The sequence below is a fragment of the Pinus tabuliformis genome, chromosome 8 (genome assembly GCF_031772625.1).
Source record: "Pinus tabuliformis cultivar Carrire ecotype Pingquan chromosome 8, CPIR1, whole genome shotgun sequence".
Classification (NCBI taxonomy): domain Eukaryota; kingdom Viridiplantae; phylum Streptophyta; class Pinopsida; order Pinales; family Pinaceae; genus Pinus; species Pinus tabuliformis.
The window spans coordinates 1080400582-1080416625 of NC_142294.1; the positions used below are offsets into that span (position 1 = coordinate 1080400582).

General features: G+C 34.0%; 1 protein-coding gene and 2 pseudogenes across 1 annotated transcript; all 3 read left to right on the plus strand.

Annotated features, from left to right (window-relative positions):
• Window positions 1–2955: 2955 nt before the first annotated feature.
• On the plus strand, window positions 2956–3979 carry LOC149239073 (basic blue protein-like). Its single transcript, XM_089367061.1, has 2 exons — window positions 2956–3308; window positions 3418–3979. Exons 1-2 carry the CDS (start codon window positions 3107–3109, stop codon window positions 3609–3611), a joined length of 396 nt encoding a protein of 131 aa, XP_089223187.1. The 5' UTR covers window positions 2956–3106; the 3' UTR covers window positions 3612–3979.
• Window positions 3980–10008: 6029 nt separating this feature from the next.
• LOC149239074 (cyclin-U1-1 pseudogene) lies at window positions 10009–10697 on the plus strand (annotated as a pseudogene).
• Window positions 10698–13877: 3180 nt separating this feature from the next.
• LOC149239075 (actin-related protein 6 pseudogene) lies at window positions 13878–15097 on the plus strand (annotated as a pseudogene).
• Window positions 15098–16044: the final 947 nt, after the last annotated feature.

The window sequence follows — 16044 nt, forward strand, 5'->3', positions numbered from 1 at the left end:
CTTGGTGGGGAGTAGCAGCGGAAAAAACAAGAAATTTGCCCCTGCTGGTCTCATGGCATATCTGGCTCAAGCGAAATCTCATAATCTTTCAAGACAAGCCTGTAATTTAGAATCTGATCCCTCCGAAAATCTGCTCAGCATTTGAGGAGCTACCTGCAGAGGAAAATTACAACAGACCCAGGATTATAAGACAAGAGCAGATAGACAAATCAACCCCTTGGGCCTATTTTGATGGGGCTACTCAGCCACATGGTTGTGGGGGTGGCATCATCTTCCATCTCACAGAATCACACTTTTTTCAGATTAGCATGGGATTAGGCCATGGTACAAATAATCATGCAGAACTGATATCTCTCTGACACCTGATTTACTTTGCCATCCTTCAACATTGCAGGAAAATACAAATATTTGGGGACTCAAAGATTGTGATTGATTGGTTTAACAACACTGCTTCTTGTAATGCATACACTCTGAGATCTATAATGGACGAAATTGTTTTTTTTTAAACATATTTTGATCAGATTTCTTGCTCTCACATCTACAGGGAGCGAAATGAAAGCATGGACAAGCTTTCGAAAGAAGTGACGAATCGTCCTCTAGGAGAATGGATGATCATAGAACACACACCAGCAAGAACATATCAGTACTTCCACAGGCCATACATTGACAGGGATCTACAGAGGGGGAACAACCCCTAATTTTCAGAATATTTTGCTTATAAATTTTGTTCATATGCAGTTTTTTGTTGAAAAACCGATGTAAATAATATATATATATATATATATATATATATATATATATATATATATATATATATATATATATTACAGTCATCACCTTCTGAGGTGACATTTTTTATCTCTATTTTGGTCATGGACCAGCATAGTACCCCTCGGGATTTTCGGCCACAGTACAACATATGCCCATAGGCATCTACAGCATGTAATTTCACCTTATGAATTTTCTTTCAGGGAAAAAAAAACATATTTACCATTAATTACTTCCAAGTTCCCACCATATTTAAGCAAGTCTTTGCATAAAAAATGGATAAGAATAAGATGTAAAAAATATACTTACATGAGTTACTTCCCACCATTATGTATGTTTTCTTCAGCGGTTATGTATTGTAAATGTGTAGACTTAGTAGTGGTTACTACCCACCAAAATTTATGCAAGTTCTTCTTGTGTAAATAATTTACTTATCCACCTCACATATGAATTTATTAGTTCCTGCGAAAGCTTTCGCAAAACTGTAGGATGATTATCTATCAATCATTATTAATTTAACATTGATCAATGTAACTTATAATTATTTATGCAATTTTTCCTAGAGCATAATTTGCAAGTTGGAGTGACTAAGCTACTTTTTCTATTTTTTTGATTGAACCAAAATAGAAATTTTAAATATTAATTTTATCTACACATCCATCTTTATAGTGAATTATAAAGCACCTCTAACATAATAATACTATATAAATGGCCAATTAAACTACCCTCTATACTGGACTTTAAATAATTAGACATTTGAAAAACATCATTATTTAACAAATTTTGATTATTCCATTTATAATAAAAAAATTATTTAAAAATTTAAATTAGAATAAAAAAACTCACTTTAGTGATAAATCGCATCTTTACTGAATTAAACCGCAATCAACACAATATTATCAACCTCCTTAACCAACAAATAAAATCCTCAATAAAACTTATTCCTCTCTGCTAAAACTTACTTACCTTGTATAAAGATTGATGATGACGTAAATATGACAATATTCTATTAGTGATATAAAGTTTGATTAACGATAAGGCTTTTTTTAAGTCCTATAATTTCATATTCAGAATAGGCGAACTTATATTCAGAGATGATGTAAATTTTTGGTCGTTATATATCTTATATAATAATATTGAGCTTTTTCTTCCGAAAAAAAGGTCCTATAATTTCATATTTTAAGTCAAGCGGAGAGGAAATGGTGGTTGCGAAAGCGTAGGTTTTGCACGGTAAGTACAGCTATCTAATACTCTGACCATTGCATGAAAGCCACGGTACTCACCCAAGCAAGTAATCATATCAGGATGACTTTGTTTACCTAGGCTACAAAATTTTTATTAAGATTAAGCAATATTAATAATAATAAAAAATTATAAAAGTGTTTAAATAATTTTTAATGATAAAAATGGATTTAACGCCATTAAAAAAATTCAATACACCTAAAATCTTAGAGTTTCTACTAAATTTTAACAAAAATCATACTTGATTTTTCATTATTTCTAACTTTAGACTACTCTTATGGATATAGATGTCAGCAGATTGCAATGGTGGGTTAATATTGTAGAAGGTGCCACAAGTGATGGAACCTTCCATGAAATTAACCAGTATGCCCAACAGAATGCAGCTTGAAATGAAAACCCTGTTAATAGGCGAAGGTTTCTCCCTATTAAAGGTTTTTTTTGAACAGCCAGCAAATAAAGTGGATCAAAAGAGCCAGCGCAGAAGATAAGTGGATCAATAAGATAAAATTATTTTAAAAGAGCGCACAATGGAAGGCATTAAGGCTGCGTTTTAGAGATTTTGGAAGATTTTGACAGCAGAAATGAATGCCACGAGGATTACTAACCTGAAATCGCTCGATTGAGAATCCAAGATTACAAATATCACAGGCCAATGGTGAAGGGAGCTTTTTGCGGCACAAATTGGTGAATTTAATTGGATTGCAGATTATAAAATGTTTTGGAAATCATATGGATAGGATCGAAATCAATTCTCTGTCAAATTTATTTTTAAGTTGGTTAAAAAGTTCTTGTTAAATGTTTGGTTCTTTGTCATGAAACCCATGTTTAATTTTCTTTAGATCTATTAAGATCAAACTCTATCTCATAATTTAGATGGTTTTGCGGATTTTTCATTTAAAAAAACCAAACCAACCAACAATTACTATAGTAGCCAGGCCCAAACCAACAAACACTTACTAGAGTGGCCCAGCCCACTTTAGGGCAAGACCCTCTTGGTATTATTATATATACCCCTCTTCCATAACTCGGGAAGAGAACAGAAATCTCATCTGATTACTATTATTTTGAGGCGTTTCGTATCTGAGGAAAAGCAAGAATGGCCCAGGGAGGAGGCAATGCAATGGCAGTTAACAAGAATGTGGTGGTGGTGGGAGGTATGCTCCTCTTCCTCCTCTGTGTTCTTCAATGTGTGCATCTTGTTGAAGGGGCTGTCCACGTCGTTGGGGGTAGCAAGGGCTGGAATTTGGAGGCCAGGACATGGCCTGATGGGAAAAAATTCAGGGCCGGTGACATTCTGGGTAAATTCTAATCTCTACTTTCATTTCTTTTCTTTTTATTGTTGGTTATTACAGGTATATGAGTGTGTATGAATATTTGATAACGAGGGCATGGGTCAAATGGGCGCAGTGTTTAATTACAATACGACAGTGCACAACGTGGTGGTAGTGTGCGCCGAAGCGTACCAGAACTGTAGCACTGCAGGAATTACTCTCACTTCTGGTAGCGATAAAGTTCCTCTGTGGAAGGGCGTCAATTACTTCATCTGTGGTAAGCCTGGTCACTGCGCTGCCGGAATGAAGATTGCAGTTGTCGCAACTTAAGTCCCACCTCTGCTGATACACATACTATATATATATATAAATAATTCTGCGCTATAATCCGCGGTTTCCCCTCCATGCTTCTCTGTATATAAAATGTGTTTATCTCCATTTAGCAAAATTGGAGCTCAGTGTGTGTCATGTAGTGTGAATTCTGATCGATTAGTGAGAATGATATAGACCGTTTAACAAATCTTGTTGGGTTCAAATCTGTCATTGTTTTTGTGTGACGTCTGACAGGGACAGGCTGCACCATAATCGATATTGAAATTTGTGGCATACAGATTGAATTCCATTCCATTGTTTCCGTACCTTTCAATGAGTTAAATTAGTACCATTCCTTACTTTAAGGAGGGCTGTTAATTTCTTTACCGCTGGGTTTAATTTTTTGAAATGGTATGTTTGTATTGATTAAGTTCAAGGAGTTGTGTTGTTCAGAGAGTTTTGGAGGTTAGTCATTTGTTTAATTTTTTGAAATGGTATGTTTGTATTGATTAAGTTCAAGGAGTTGTGTGGTTCAGAGAGTTTTGGAGGTTAGTCATTGGGTTATTAATAGAAATATTAAAACCATTCATATGATTAAAAGTAAGCATTTTTAAATTCTCTTTTATACAAGATATTGTTTGTTTCTACTCTTGTTTAGTCCTAAATCATTACTATTCCAAAAATACATATATGTTATAGAAAGTAAGCACGCATGAATGTCTTTACTCTGGTTTAGTTATTAAATTATTAATTATAAATAATAAAAAAATAAAAATTAAAAATTATCAATAAAACTTTTTTGACCGCCCTTAGTCCTTAAATCATTAATTATAAAAAAAATTAAAACTATTAACGTGATAAGAAGTAAGCACCTTTATATTATGCCCGATAACAGGGGACTCTCTGCTCTTGCTTAATAATTAAGTCATTACTGTCCCAAAAAAAAAATAAGACCATTCACATGATAAAAAGTAACGTTCATAAATTGCTTAATAATTAAGTCATTACTGTCCCAAAAAAAAATAAGACCATTCACATGATAAAAAGTAACGCTCATAAATTCTGCCCCATAAAAGGGGGGTCACTGCTCTTGCTTAATCATTTAAGTCATTACTATCTCCAAAAAAAAAAATTAAACCCATTCATGGGGGTCACTGCTCTTGCTTAATCATTTAAGTCATTACTATCTCCAAAAAAAAAAAATTAAACCCATTCATGTGATAAAAAATAAGCACTCATAAATTCTGCCCCATCACAAGGGGCATCTCTTACTTAGTCATTGAATTATTACTGTACCAAAAAAAATGAAGACCAATCATGTGATAAAAAGTAAGCACCAATAAATTCTGTCCCATAACAAGGGATGTCTCTGCTTTTGCGTAGTCATCAAGTCATTACTGTACCCTAAAAAAATTAAGACCATTCATGTGAAAAAAAAATAAGTACCCATAAATTTGACCCGGTTTCTTGCAGGAAATTTTAGTGGTGTTGGGGTCACAGAAAATGGCCACAAATTTTAGTAATGTCAGGTCACAGAAAATGGCCACAAATTTAAGCAATGTCAGGTCACAGAAAATTACTACAATTCACACTATAAAAAGTAAACACCCATAATTTCTGTTATGAAGTCTCATAACAGGGAATGAATATCTAGGCTTTTGCTGAGTCATCAAATCATTACCATCAAAAAAAATTAAGACCATTCTGACAGCTTCTAGCAGAAAATTTTAGTGGTGTCGCCGTCACAGAAAATTACAGAAAATTTTAGTGGCGTCGGTTCACATAAAATTACGACTTGAGTTAATAAAGTGATAGATTCAAGGAGTCTGATTGAATAAATATCATTTTGATTTATTTCTTTTTCAGTAATATTTATTGATTTAAGTTACTTTCATATCATAAACAAATCCATTCAATAAAAATATAATTTTAATTCGAAAATAAACTTCAGTCATTTATTAAAAATTATCCGCAGGATAAACGGTTGATATTTGAATTAATCTGCATCAAGTAACGTGATCATTATACATTACATAAACCAAAAAGAATTTCAATATTTTAGTGAAACAGGCTACCGAAAGTCCAAAACCATCCATGAACAACAACATTGATGGTTGTAATAATATATATTAGTGCCACAAATTTCATTGTCGCTATATATAATATATATATATATATATATAAAAATGAAATTCCCTAATATACAATGAAATTCGCTTATGAATGGCAATGGATGTTTTTGGACTTTGTAATATGTCATGCTTACAATCATATCACGTCACAATTCTTTGATATTAGTGAAGAGTGGAGCCTTTTCAACGGACAGTGATTTTGGATAGTGCAGGTTGGAGTATCTATGTTGTGGATTTAGTGGGGTTATCAAATGCTTCTGTTTTATTGAAATATATTTTTGGTGATAGTTACTTAAACATTTAAGTTTTCATGATTTGAGTTTAGTTTTAATTTTAATTATTATTTTTTTTTATTTTTTTTTTCATATTTTGTCGAAATTTGGTATGAATGGTGAAAATTATAATTTTGGGTTGCATAGCTTATATAACTTAAATATTTTAGAAGTTTTATTATTTTAGGGTTTTTTTAAAGTTTTTTAAGATGTACAATTTATTCATGCATTCAAAATTTTTTGGATCATTTGAATTATGTAAAAGGCATAACTCAAATTTGTGGTTCTAACAAATCTCTATTAGATTTTGGGAAAATTTGATAGAAAATATGTTAAAAAAGGAGTCAAAAAATAAAAGAATTAGAGTACAAAGTATAAGCATTGTCTAACAAGTTTTGATATTTTTGGTTGGGATCAGATTGATAATTTTGAGCTAGATCATGATCTTTCATTGTTTAAAAGACAAATTTAACATGTCTTTTTATAGTGCTCAAGGCAAGTTTTTCAAAATTTTAAATAAACTTCACAACTTTTTGATGATCACTAGCATGCACATCCACATTCAACAAGGAAATACACATTTGAGCCACTTGCAACTCAATCCCTCCTAACATGTCTTAGTATATTATCACTATCTCTATTCACGACTTTATCCTTTTGCTCTTCATACCATTGTTGACCATTGTTGTATTTTAGTATCTCCTTTCATTCCTAAGTTTATATACTCTAACTTAAGCACATATGCTTCCTACTACTTTAACTTTCATATAGACTAGTACTCCCATTGCTCCATAGGTACATTAAATTCAAAATCATTGTTAAATTTAGACAACATCTGTAATTAATTTTCCCTATAACTAAAGATATTTATAATTGTGCAAATCATTTCATAGATCATGTTCCTTCAATCAATGTCTCTTTTGTTCCTTTGTGGGCATTTTGAATAAAGCTAGCAACTTCAAACCATGGTTGAACCAAGGTATGAAAGAAATAATGCTCCTTTAAATATTCTTTCCAATCAAAATATTATTTAAAAGCAGGCTACCAAAACCCATCTAATTGGGCCTAATTTCAATCTCTTTGCTTCCCATATAATCTAGTTTCTATTACTTTCCACCTAATCTAAAGCTTTAAAATATTGATTAATCTTTCTTTGTATTTCCTCTTCAAGTGGGGAAAGTAGTCGGACTATTAGTTTTTTGCTCCACTTCAATCCTAGTTTGTAAATACATAGCCAATCGAACTATTGGCATGTTGATGCATGGCACAAAGTTCATGTGGAAAGATTGAAAAGTTGAATGATGAATCATGTAGAAGCCATGATTATGTACACCATTACACATGATCAAAATCATCCCTTGTGAATTCTTACATACCCATATTACAGAGACAATATGGGTAAAGATAAATTCCAATGGATAATTATAATTTCCATGAACATTCTTGAGATAAACTAGCATTGCATCTATGGTCTTCTTTTTCATTTCAATACATATCTATATACCTTTCGACGACATTTTCAAACTTCATAGAATGTGGTGCCTCCTACATGGTGTAATGATAGCTTAATCAATTGCTTGTTTGACTATAGTGGTTGTAATTCTTTATGATGGTGTGCCTAGCAAGTGCTATCTAGTTCAGAATTGGAAAATATTACTCTAGAGTTCCATTTAGTACAAAGCACAAAAATTATTCAATGTTTGCAATGTTACCAAGCCTATCATACCTCAATATCCTTAAACATAACTTTTAATTATGTTTGAAGTTTCATTCCAAAGCAGTTTCTAAGTTGAGGGTTCAAGTCAAACGGTTTACTTGAAGAATAAAATTGTTTGTTTTAACAAGCACAAAATTTTTCCTAATATGCGTGGAACTTTTAAAAGCTTGAATAGAATCATTAGGAAGCTTTTTGACATTGTTCAAAGGTATATATCAACTAAGAGGTAATGTAGGGACTACTAGAAAGAAAAACCAATTATACTTGATAACAACATGTCAGAGGTGTCAAAGCACACTCTAGAAGTGAGTGGCTTGAAATATATCACCTAACCAACTTGGATACATGGGTGACCAAGCTTCCCCACAAGCCAAGACTTCTTGAATTGATAATGTGAGAAATTCTTGTTAATGATTGTATATTGCTGTTTTTTAATGAATAAATTCATTTAGATTTTCTCTATTGTACAAATGCATAGATCTCTTTATAGGTACCATGATGCTATGTGGACTCTAAACGAGCTTGTGACACCCCCATGAGCATATTGTGTAAGTGTATGGTATGTATGTAGTAATTTCAATTTAGTTATTATTGGAGTCAAATTCAATCTAGTAAATTAATTAATATATGGACTCATTGTTATATGTCCTTAAGAGCACCATTGGGGCAATGAAACAACAAATGGGGAAGTAGAGAGTCATGAATTAGTATGGATTACCTAGGTTGTAATAATTTAATGAATTTCACAATGTAATATATTATGATGCTTTCACAAGCCACAAAGAAATACACCCAACACTTTGCAAAAATGTAACGAGCACAATTCTTAATCAAAATTACAGGAAAATAACTTCACACTTGTAGAAAGTAAATCACACAAGCATCAAGGGTTGCACCAGTATTAAGATGATCTTGTTTGTAGTAACAAAAATGAAATTGCACATGCGATGTAATGCAATAGATCATAAACTATCAAACCACTTTTTGTTTAAGAAGGAAATAGAACCATGAATAAGATTTTGTAAACTAAATAATTAAACCGAACCAAATAGAAAACAAAGCAATCATAATTATGGAAAATAGAGTATTTTATTGTTAGTGTGGAGTTGCGGAAATGACCTAAGTCATGAATTAATGTATAAATCACACAACAACAATTAGTTTGTAAATAATAACAATATCAATAACTTGTTTGCATCAATAAACTTATGATACAAAGTTGCACAATGCGGAATATCAGAGTTGCAACAATTAGAATTCAAAGTTGTAGCAATAGGTAAAACAGAGTAATTGCATAAATAACCTAAAGTGTAAATAACACTAGAGCTATGATATGAGTATAGATAGTAGCTAGCTAAGGAGGGGGCCTACCTCCTTAGACAAGGAAGTGATTTATGAAAGTAGTAAAATGTTAGATGTTAAGCACACCATCAATCGAACATGAATGGAATGGAACTTTATATTGCAGAAAATTGGAAATATAATTATAATAAATGATTGATTAACTAATGAATTAGTTTGTTTTGATTACCCAACTCAAGGAGAGGAGGGGTTTCTATACATAATGCAAGGAAGTTGATGGAAAACCATAAGAATAAATTTGTTCCATCCTCTTACATTGATTACCCAAAAGATAGAAAAATGTGTGCATAAGCTTACTCAATCGGCTATGTGACAAGTGGAAGTTAAGCCATCATCCTTTTCTCAATTCTTATTTTCCTTTGTCATTTTTGGTGTGAGGAGTTTTGGTTGTTGATTACCTAGCTAAGCCATAGATGATAGTTTTTCAATTGATCGGTGCATTAGCACAGCTAATCCAAATGGGAAAGTCACATCCACCCATGGTAGTGACCCATGGTATTTACCCATGGTATCTTACCATGGTAATTACCATGGTATTGTAACTCAAAAAAGGCTATAAATAATAGGCCTCACTGTTTAAGAAGACAGAGTGGTCCACCAGGGTGTAGTTGATAAAGTTTCCATGATTTAATATAGATTTATGTTTTAGTTTATGTGGATATATATTTAGTGTATTTTTAATCAATGTTTTTGAGAATAGTTTAAAGGAATATTGGATGTCTTCTATCACCTCTATGTGTTTAAATCTCTAGGATCTTGGCCCCCAAAATTTGGATCATTGGTATCATAGCGGGGTTAGCTCCATGGAAATGATAACTCATTACTATGTTAACTCTTATAGTTTGTGCACAAGTTCACCAACAAAGACAGAAATACACCTATGGGCACAATTATGAAATTGAATGGTAACAGGAAGGCTTCTCGGCGTAGACATGGTAAATGATAAGAGACTTCATGAGAATATATGGGCACTATTGTTGTTGGGGTTGTTTATTATCCCAATCTACCATGATGGATCAATCATCCATTTTCTTCCAAGTTTTCACTATTACAATTCTGGCACTACGTATTTTCGAGAGCGGGTGGCCACAAAGGATGGGGGACTCGGGGTCAAAGAGGAGGAGGGATATGAATGCTCAACTGAGCTGCAGCTTCCTCAAATTGTCTATGTTCTCTCCTATACCCTCTAGTGGTTGGTCAAATAGAATGACCAGTTCATTCTTCTTGCTAATGGAAAGATCACAGTGTTCCACGACATACGCAAGCCCGGCCATCACCATAGCCAAGTATCTGGAGTGGATTTACAAGTACACTAGTTGTAGCCCCTCCTGCTTCACTGTAGGCTATGTCTACATCAACTGTCTCGTTCACAAGCAACCAGATTTCCTAGTCATTTCTCTTAATATCCATCACCTTCTCTTCACCGGCGTCATGATCGCTCTAAAGATGCTTGATGATGCACACTATAACAATGCTTTCCATGCCATAGTGGGTGGCATTAGAAATTCCGAGCTTAACTGGCTAAAAATTGATTCTCTAATGTCTCACTCTTCGATTGAAGGTCAAAAGTAAAGTATATGAAAGCTATTGTTTGCATTTGGAGAAGGTGTTATGTAATTAATTAACATGTAATTAGGGCATGATCAAATACCATGCCTCTTCCTGAAAAGGTGCCCAAGGTCTTATCTAAGCCAGTGCCTTGCTTGTAAAAAACATCATTCAATCATTAATATATAAATTTATAATTGTTTCAGAGTTTAAATCCTCCTGGTGGTATCAGAGCCAGTCATTTTTGTAGCTTCTATGCACTTTTCAACCATTGTTCATTTCTTGTACAATTCTACATTGTCCGGTCAACTCCATCTTTGTCAACATCATTCCTCTACTACACTCTCTTCTCTCTGTCCATTCATCTGTCCCCTCGTCTCTGTCTTCAAACCCTCCCAGCCAACATCAATTCGTATCATTTTCCACATCATCAAAAAATTGAAATTGAAATATTAGTCCAGGATCTTTTAAAATGTGGCATTATCACAAAAAGTAAAAGTTTGTACGTTTCTCTAGTTGTATTAGTTCGAAAGAAATATAGATCATTCATATTATGTTTCGATTATTGAGGACTAAACAAAATAAAAAATAAAAACAATTTTCCAATCCCTTTCATCGATAATATGTTGGATGAACTACATGGCGCTAAATACATTTCAAAATTGGACTGAAGGTCAGGGTATTACCAAATCAGAATAAGGTTGGAAGACATAGAAAAATTATGTTTTGAACACATGAAGGTCATTATGCTTTTAAGGTAATGCCTTTTGGTTTCAACAATGCACCAGCAACATTCCAAGCTACTATGAACGAGCTATTCTACCCTTATCTAGGAAGTTTGCATTAGTATTCTTTGATGGCATTCTAATTTATAATAAAACATAGAAGGAGCACCTACAACATTTGGATCAAGTTCTTACGGTATTATAAAAACATCAGTGCTATGCCAAGAAGTCCAAATGCACTTCTGAGAAAGAAGAAGTAGAGTATATCAGACATATAATATCCAAGGAAGGAGTAAAATTGGAACCTAATAAGATCAAGGCTATAAGGGAATGGCCCAAACTAGTTAATATCTCTAAGCTAAGAGGATTCTTAGGATTGACTAGGTATTATCAGAGATTTATGAAAAAATATGCCCATATACCCACACCCCTAATGAACCTTCTAAAGAAGAACTCATTTTGATGGAATGATTATGCAGAAAAGTGTTTTGAAGACTTGAAGAAAGTTATGTCTAATGCCCCTATATTAGCAACTCCAGGCTTCTCAAAACCATTTGTAACTGAGTTCGATGCTCTAGGTTTTGGAATAGGAGCAGTACTAATGCAGGATGGCCACCCAATCATGTTTGAAAGCAGGAAACTCAATAAGAAAAAACGTATCAAGTCTACGTACAACAAGGAAATGATTGCTATTATGCACGCATTAGCCAAACAGATACAATATATATTGAGAAGTAAGTTCTTAATACAAACAGATTATAATAGTCTTGAGCATCTCCTCCAACAAAAAATGTTATATATAGAAAAACAAAAATGGTTTGAAAAAATCGTTGCCTTCGACATGGATATATTACATAAGAAAGGGAAAGATAATGTAGTAGTTGATGCTCTATCTAGGAAAGACGAAGAACCTTCATTACTTGCAGTTTCAGTTGTTTTTCTTGAATGGCTTAATGAGATTTGAAGTGAATATGTAAAAAATCTAGAAACAAGTGTTATAATCAATAATCTTCCTCAGAATTCAAAAATTTGAATGGAAAAATGATTTTTTATGGTACAAGGGAAGAATTTATCTAGTTTCAAATTCCAAATTTAAAGCCAACATTCTCAAAGAGTTGCATGGTTCACTGTCAGTCGCACATGTAGGATCCTTTAAAACCTACTATAATGCATGCCAATCATTCTTTTGGAAGGGAATGAATAGTGATATTCAAAAATATGTAGCAGAATGTGATCAATGTCAGGGGAATAAAAGTGAGAACATTAGGACCCCAGGGTTTCTCCACCCCTTAAATATCCTAAACCAAAAATGTGAAGAAATATCAATGGATTTTATTGAAGGATTACCCATGTCAGATGGGAAAGATAAAATCATTGTAGTATTAGACAGACTCACAAAGTATGCACACTGAATATGAATGAAGAAATCATATTCAATAAAAGAGGTCGTCGAGATATTTTCCAAGAATGTCTACAAATTACATGGATTCCGTAAAGTCATTGTTAGTGATAGAGATCCCAAGTTTAAAGGGAACTTTTGGAAGGATCTTTTCAAACATATTGGAACATACCTCAACATGAGTTCTGCATATCATCCTCAAACAGACGGTCAAACAGAAACTGTCAATAAGTGCTTAGAATCTTACCTTCATTGTTATGCAGCAGACACGCAAATTAAGTGGTCTCAATGGTTACATCTCGTTGAATGGTGGTACAATTCAACTTATAACACTTCTACAAAGATGACCCCATTTCAAGATCAGTATGGATATGAACCTCCCAAATGGAAGGATTTGGTCATTTCTGAGACAAAAGTTCTAGCAGTAAAGGAGAAATTAGAAGAAACTCGAAAAAAAAAACAAATATTAAAAGAAAATCTAAGTATTTCAAGAAATCACATGAAGCAGCAGGACAACCGACAAAGAACAGAGAGAGAACTTGAAGTTGGAGAATGGGTATTTGTTAAACTTGAGCCTCACAAGAAATTATCCCTAAAACAAAAAGGGAAAAACAAATTGGCACCAAAGTTTTATGGACCATATCAGATTAACAAAAAGATCAACCAAGTAGTATATAGCTTAAGCCTTCCAGATAAAAGTTGAGTTCACAACGTTTTCCATGTATCTTGTCTTAAAAAGGCATTGGGAAGACACCAATCAGCATAGGCAATGCTTCCTATATTAGATGATGAAGACAAGTTCATCTTAGAACCAAAAGGAATTGTTACCACCAAGGAAAGGAATTTGCGATCTTAATTAATTAAAGAATACCTTATCAAGTGCAAGAATCTACCAGAAGAAGAAGCCTCATGGGAGACAGAAGCTTTTTTCCAAAAACACCCTCGTTGTGTGTTCTTTGAGGACAAAGCATATTTTCAAGAGGAATAAAATGTTATGTAATTGGGGCACGATCAAAGATCATGCCCCTTCCCAAAAAGGTGCCTAAGGGCTTATTTAAGCTAGGGCCCTGCTTGTAAAAAACATCATTCAATCATTAATATATAAATTTATAATTGTTTCAGAGTTTAAATGCTTCATAAGGCCTTGTTTCTCAACATAGCTTGTGCACCCATGGTACTCTTGGACAACGGAAGAGGATACTATAAAGCAGGATTCGAAGGCCACAAAAATCATGTGGTGGTTATTCCCAATTGCATGTGGCTTCCTCAATCCATGAAGAAATGGGTGATAGTATACCAGCTACAACAGTGTAATGACATAGCCAGCGTTACCCTACACCACCCTTTCGACAGAGGTTACCTCATAAACATAGGCCTACAGAAAGATATTTGGGATTGAATCTTCAAAAACCTCCTCAAAATTCACCTCTCAGACTCGTCGCGTTTACTCTTGATGGAGCCTCTCTTCAATCTTCCCTCCATTCAAAGGGAAGGGCCACAGATGAGCTTGTCTTCGAAGATCTAGGGTTCCAGTCCCTGCACGTGATATATCCACCCTCATTGGTTCATTTATATGAGGTAATCAGGTTGCAAATCATCCTTTTATCCCACACACAATGCACCCTCATGGTGGATTGTGGCTTGTCCTTCACCCATGCTGCTCCTGTGTACTAGATATTTACTATTGATTATGGGGTTAAAAGAATTGACCTCGAAGGAAACACACTCACTCATTATTTCAAGGAGATTGTTTGTTACCATGTTATTAATATGATAGATGAGGAAAATATTTTCTTCATTTCCTTCAATGTCACCTGTGACCTTGAAGGGGCCAGGAAACCAGGAAATGAAAATCTTATTCGAAGTACAAATGTTCTTCCTGATGGTATCAATCATAAGCAAGGTTATGTGAAAGATCCAGAAGAGTTCGGGAGATCTCTGTCTCTACAAGATAAAGGAGCATTGCCAGCATGTTCACAAGAGAATTCAAGAGAGCATGATATTTCTCAAATTGTTGTAGAAGATAAAAAGGATGATGCTTCCATTAGAAATGGAGAATTGAAGTTGATTAATGAACAACTTCTTGCTCCAGAAATGCTTTTTCATCCTGGTAATCTTGGAATGAACCAGTTTGCCCAAAATTTCACTTGTGCGAGTAAATTTGATGATCAGAGCCATGATCGGACGTCACAATACTTGCCTAATTATAATTTCCTAGAAGAGGAGGATTGGATTGCAAGAAATAATGACAAAGCCACTAAATTTAGTATTCTTGGGGAAATTTCCTCCATAAACAATAACCATGTGATGTATCATCATCGAGATAACTTCTTCTCATCAAATGGGTAGATGGATGATTGTCATTTCAAGGATGTCGGTGAACCCTATGCAAAGTATGATTGTTGGGAGAGACCAAAGGAGATGGATATGCCCATAATAATTTACAATATTACCAAATAAAATTATGGCTCAAAATTTTTCATTGAAACAACTGCAACATTGGTTGTTGCGTCCATTGTGCCTAGAACTTCAGATATCCAATATTTCCAGCTGCTTCTCCAAATTATAGTTTGTTTTTTCTTGTTTACAAAAAAACACAAGGGAGCATACAGTGTGATCCAGATATTTTACTTTATGGATGCATACAAAATTGCATTTAAAAGAGCATGTAACCAAGTAATATAAACACATGGAAAGAATCATAAATAAAAAGCAACCATGAGATCAAAGGCACAAGACGATTTGATTATGGAGTTCACAAAATGTGGGCTACGCCTCTGGGCCCTACTAAATGTGGGGAGGCCTCTTTCATTAAATGACAGCAAAAATCAAATTACATAAATGATCCTTCTACCTCCATTTTCTAACATGGACTGAAAATGCAAAGCTCAGCTGCAAAAACAGACATCGCCATTGGATTCATGGCACGAAATCGTGTCAAACAACTATAAATTTGTCCCTTTCTAATACCTTCAAAATCTGGACCCTCAAGAATCTTGAAGATTCCCCTAAAGATTCCTACCTAGAGATGGGCAAAAAATTTATCGCTCAGATGTAAATTCTAAGCACACCACTGCGCTTCTTGCGAAATTTTGAGAAAAATGACCATAAAGTTAGCATCATTCTGCCTTTGTAAAAAATCAATCTCCAAGAGAATCTAAAGATTCCTCAAGCATCAAAGAATATTCCTGCAAGATTTTGTCTTGAAAAATGTGCTAGTCCTAGTTCTGCCTCGGCCATTGTGTCAAGGTTTTTGCTACATTGAACTTTGTGCTCCTTTGTTGCTCTCCCCGAGT

What these genes read in the sequence shown, in the direction of transcription:
- LOC149239073 (XM_089367061.1), top strand. Translation starts at nt 3,107, where the DNA reads ATGGCCCAGGGAGGAGGCAATGCAATGGCAGTTAACAAGAATGTGGTG. An exon ending in CAGGGCCGGTGACATTCTGG is followed by an intron (nt 3,309 to 3,417) that starts GTAAATTCTAAT and finishes AAATGGGCGCAG; the next exon opens with TGTTTAATTACAATACGACA.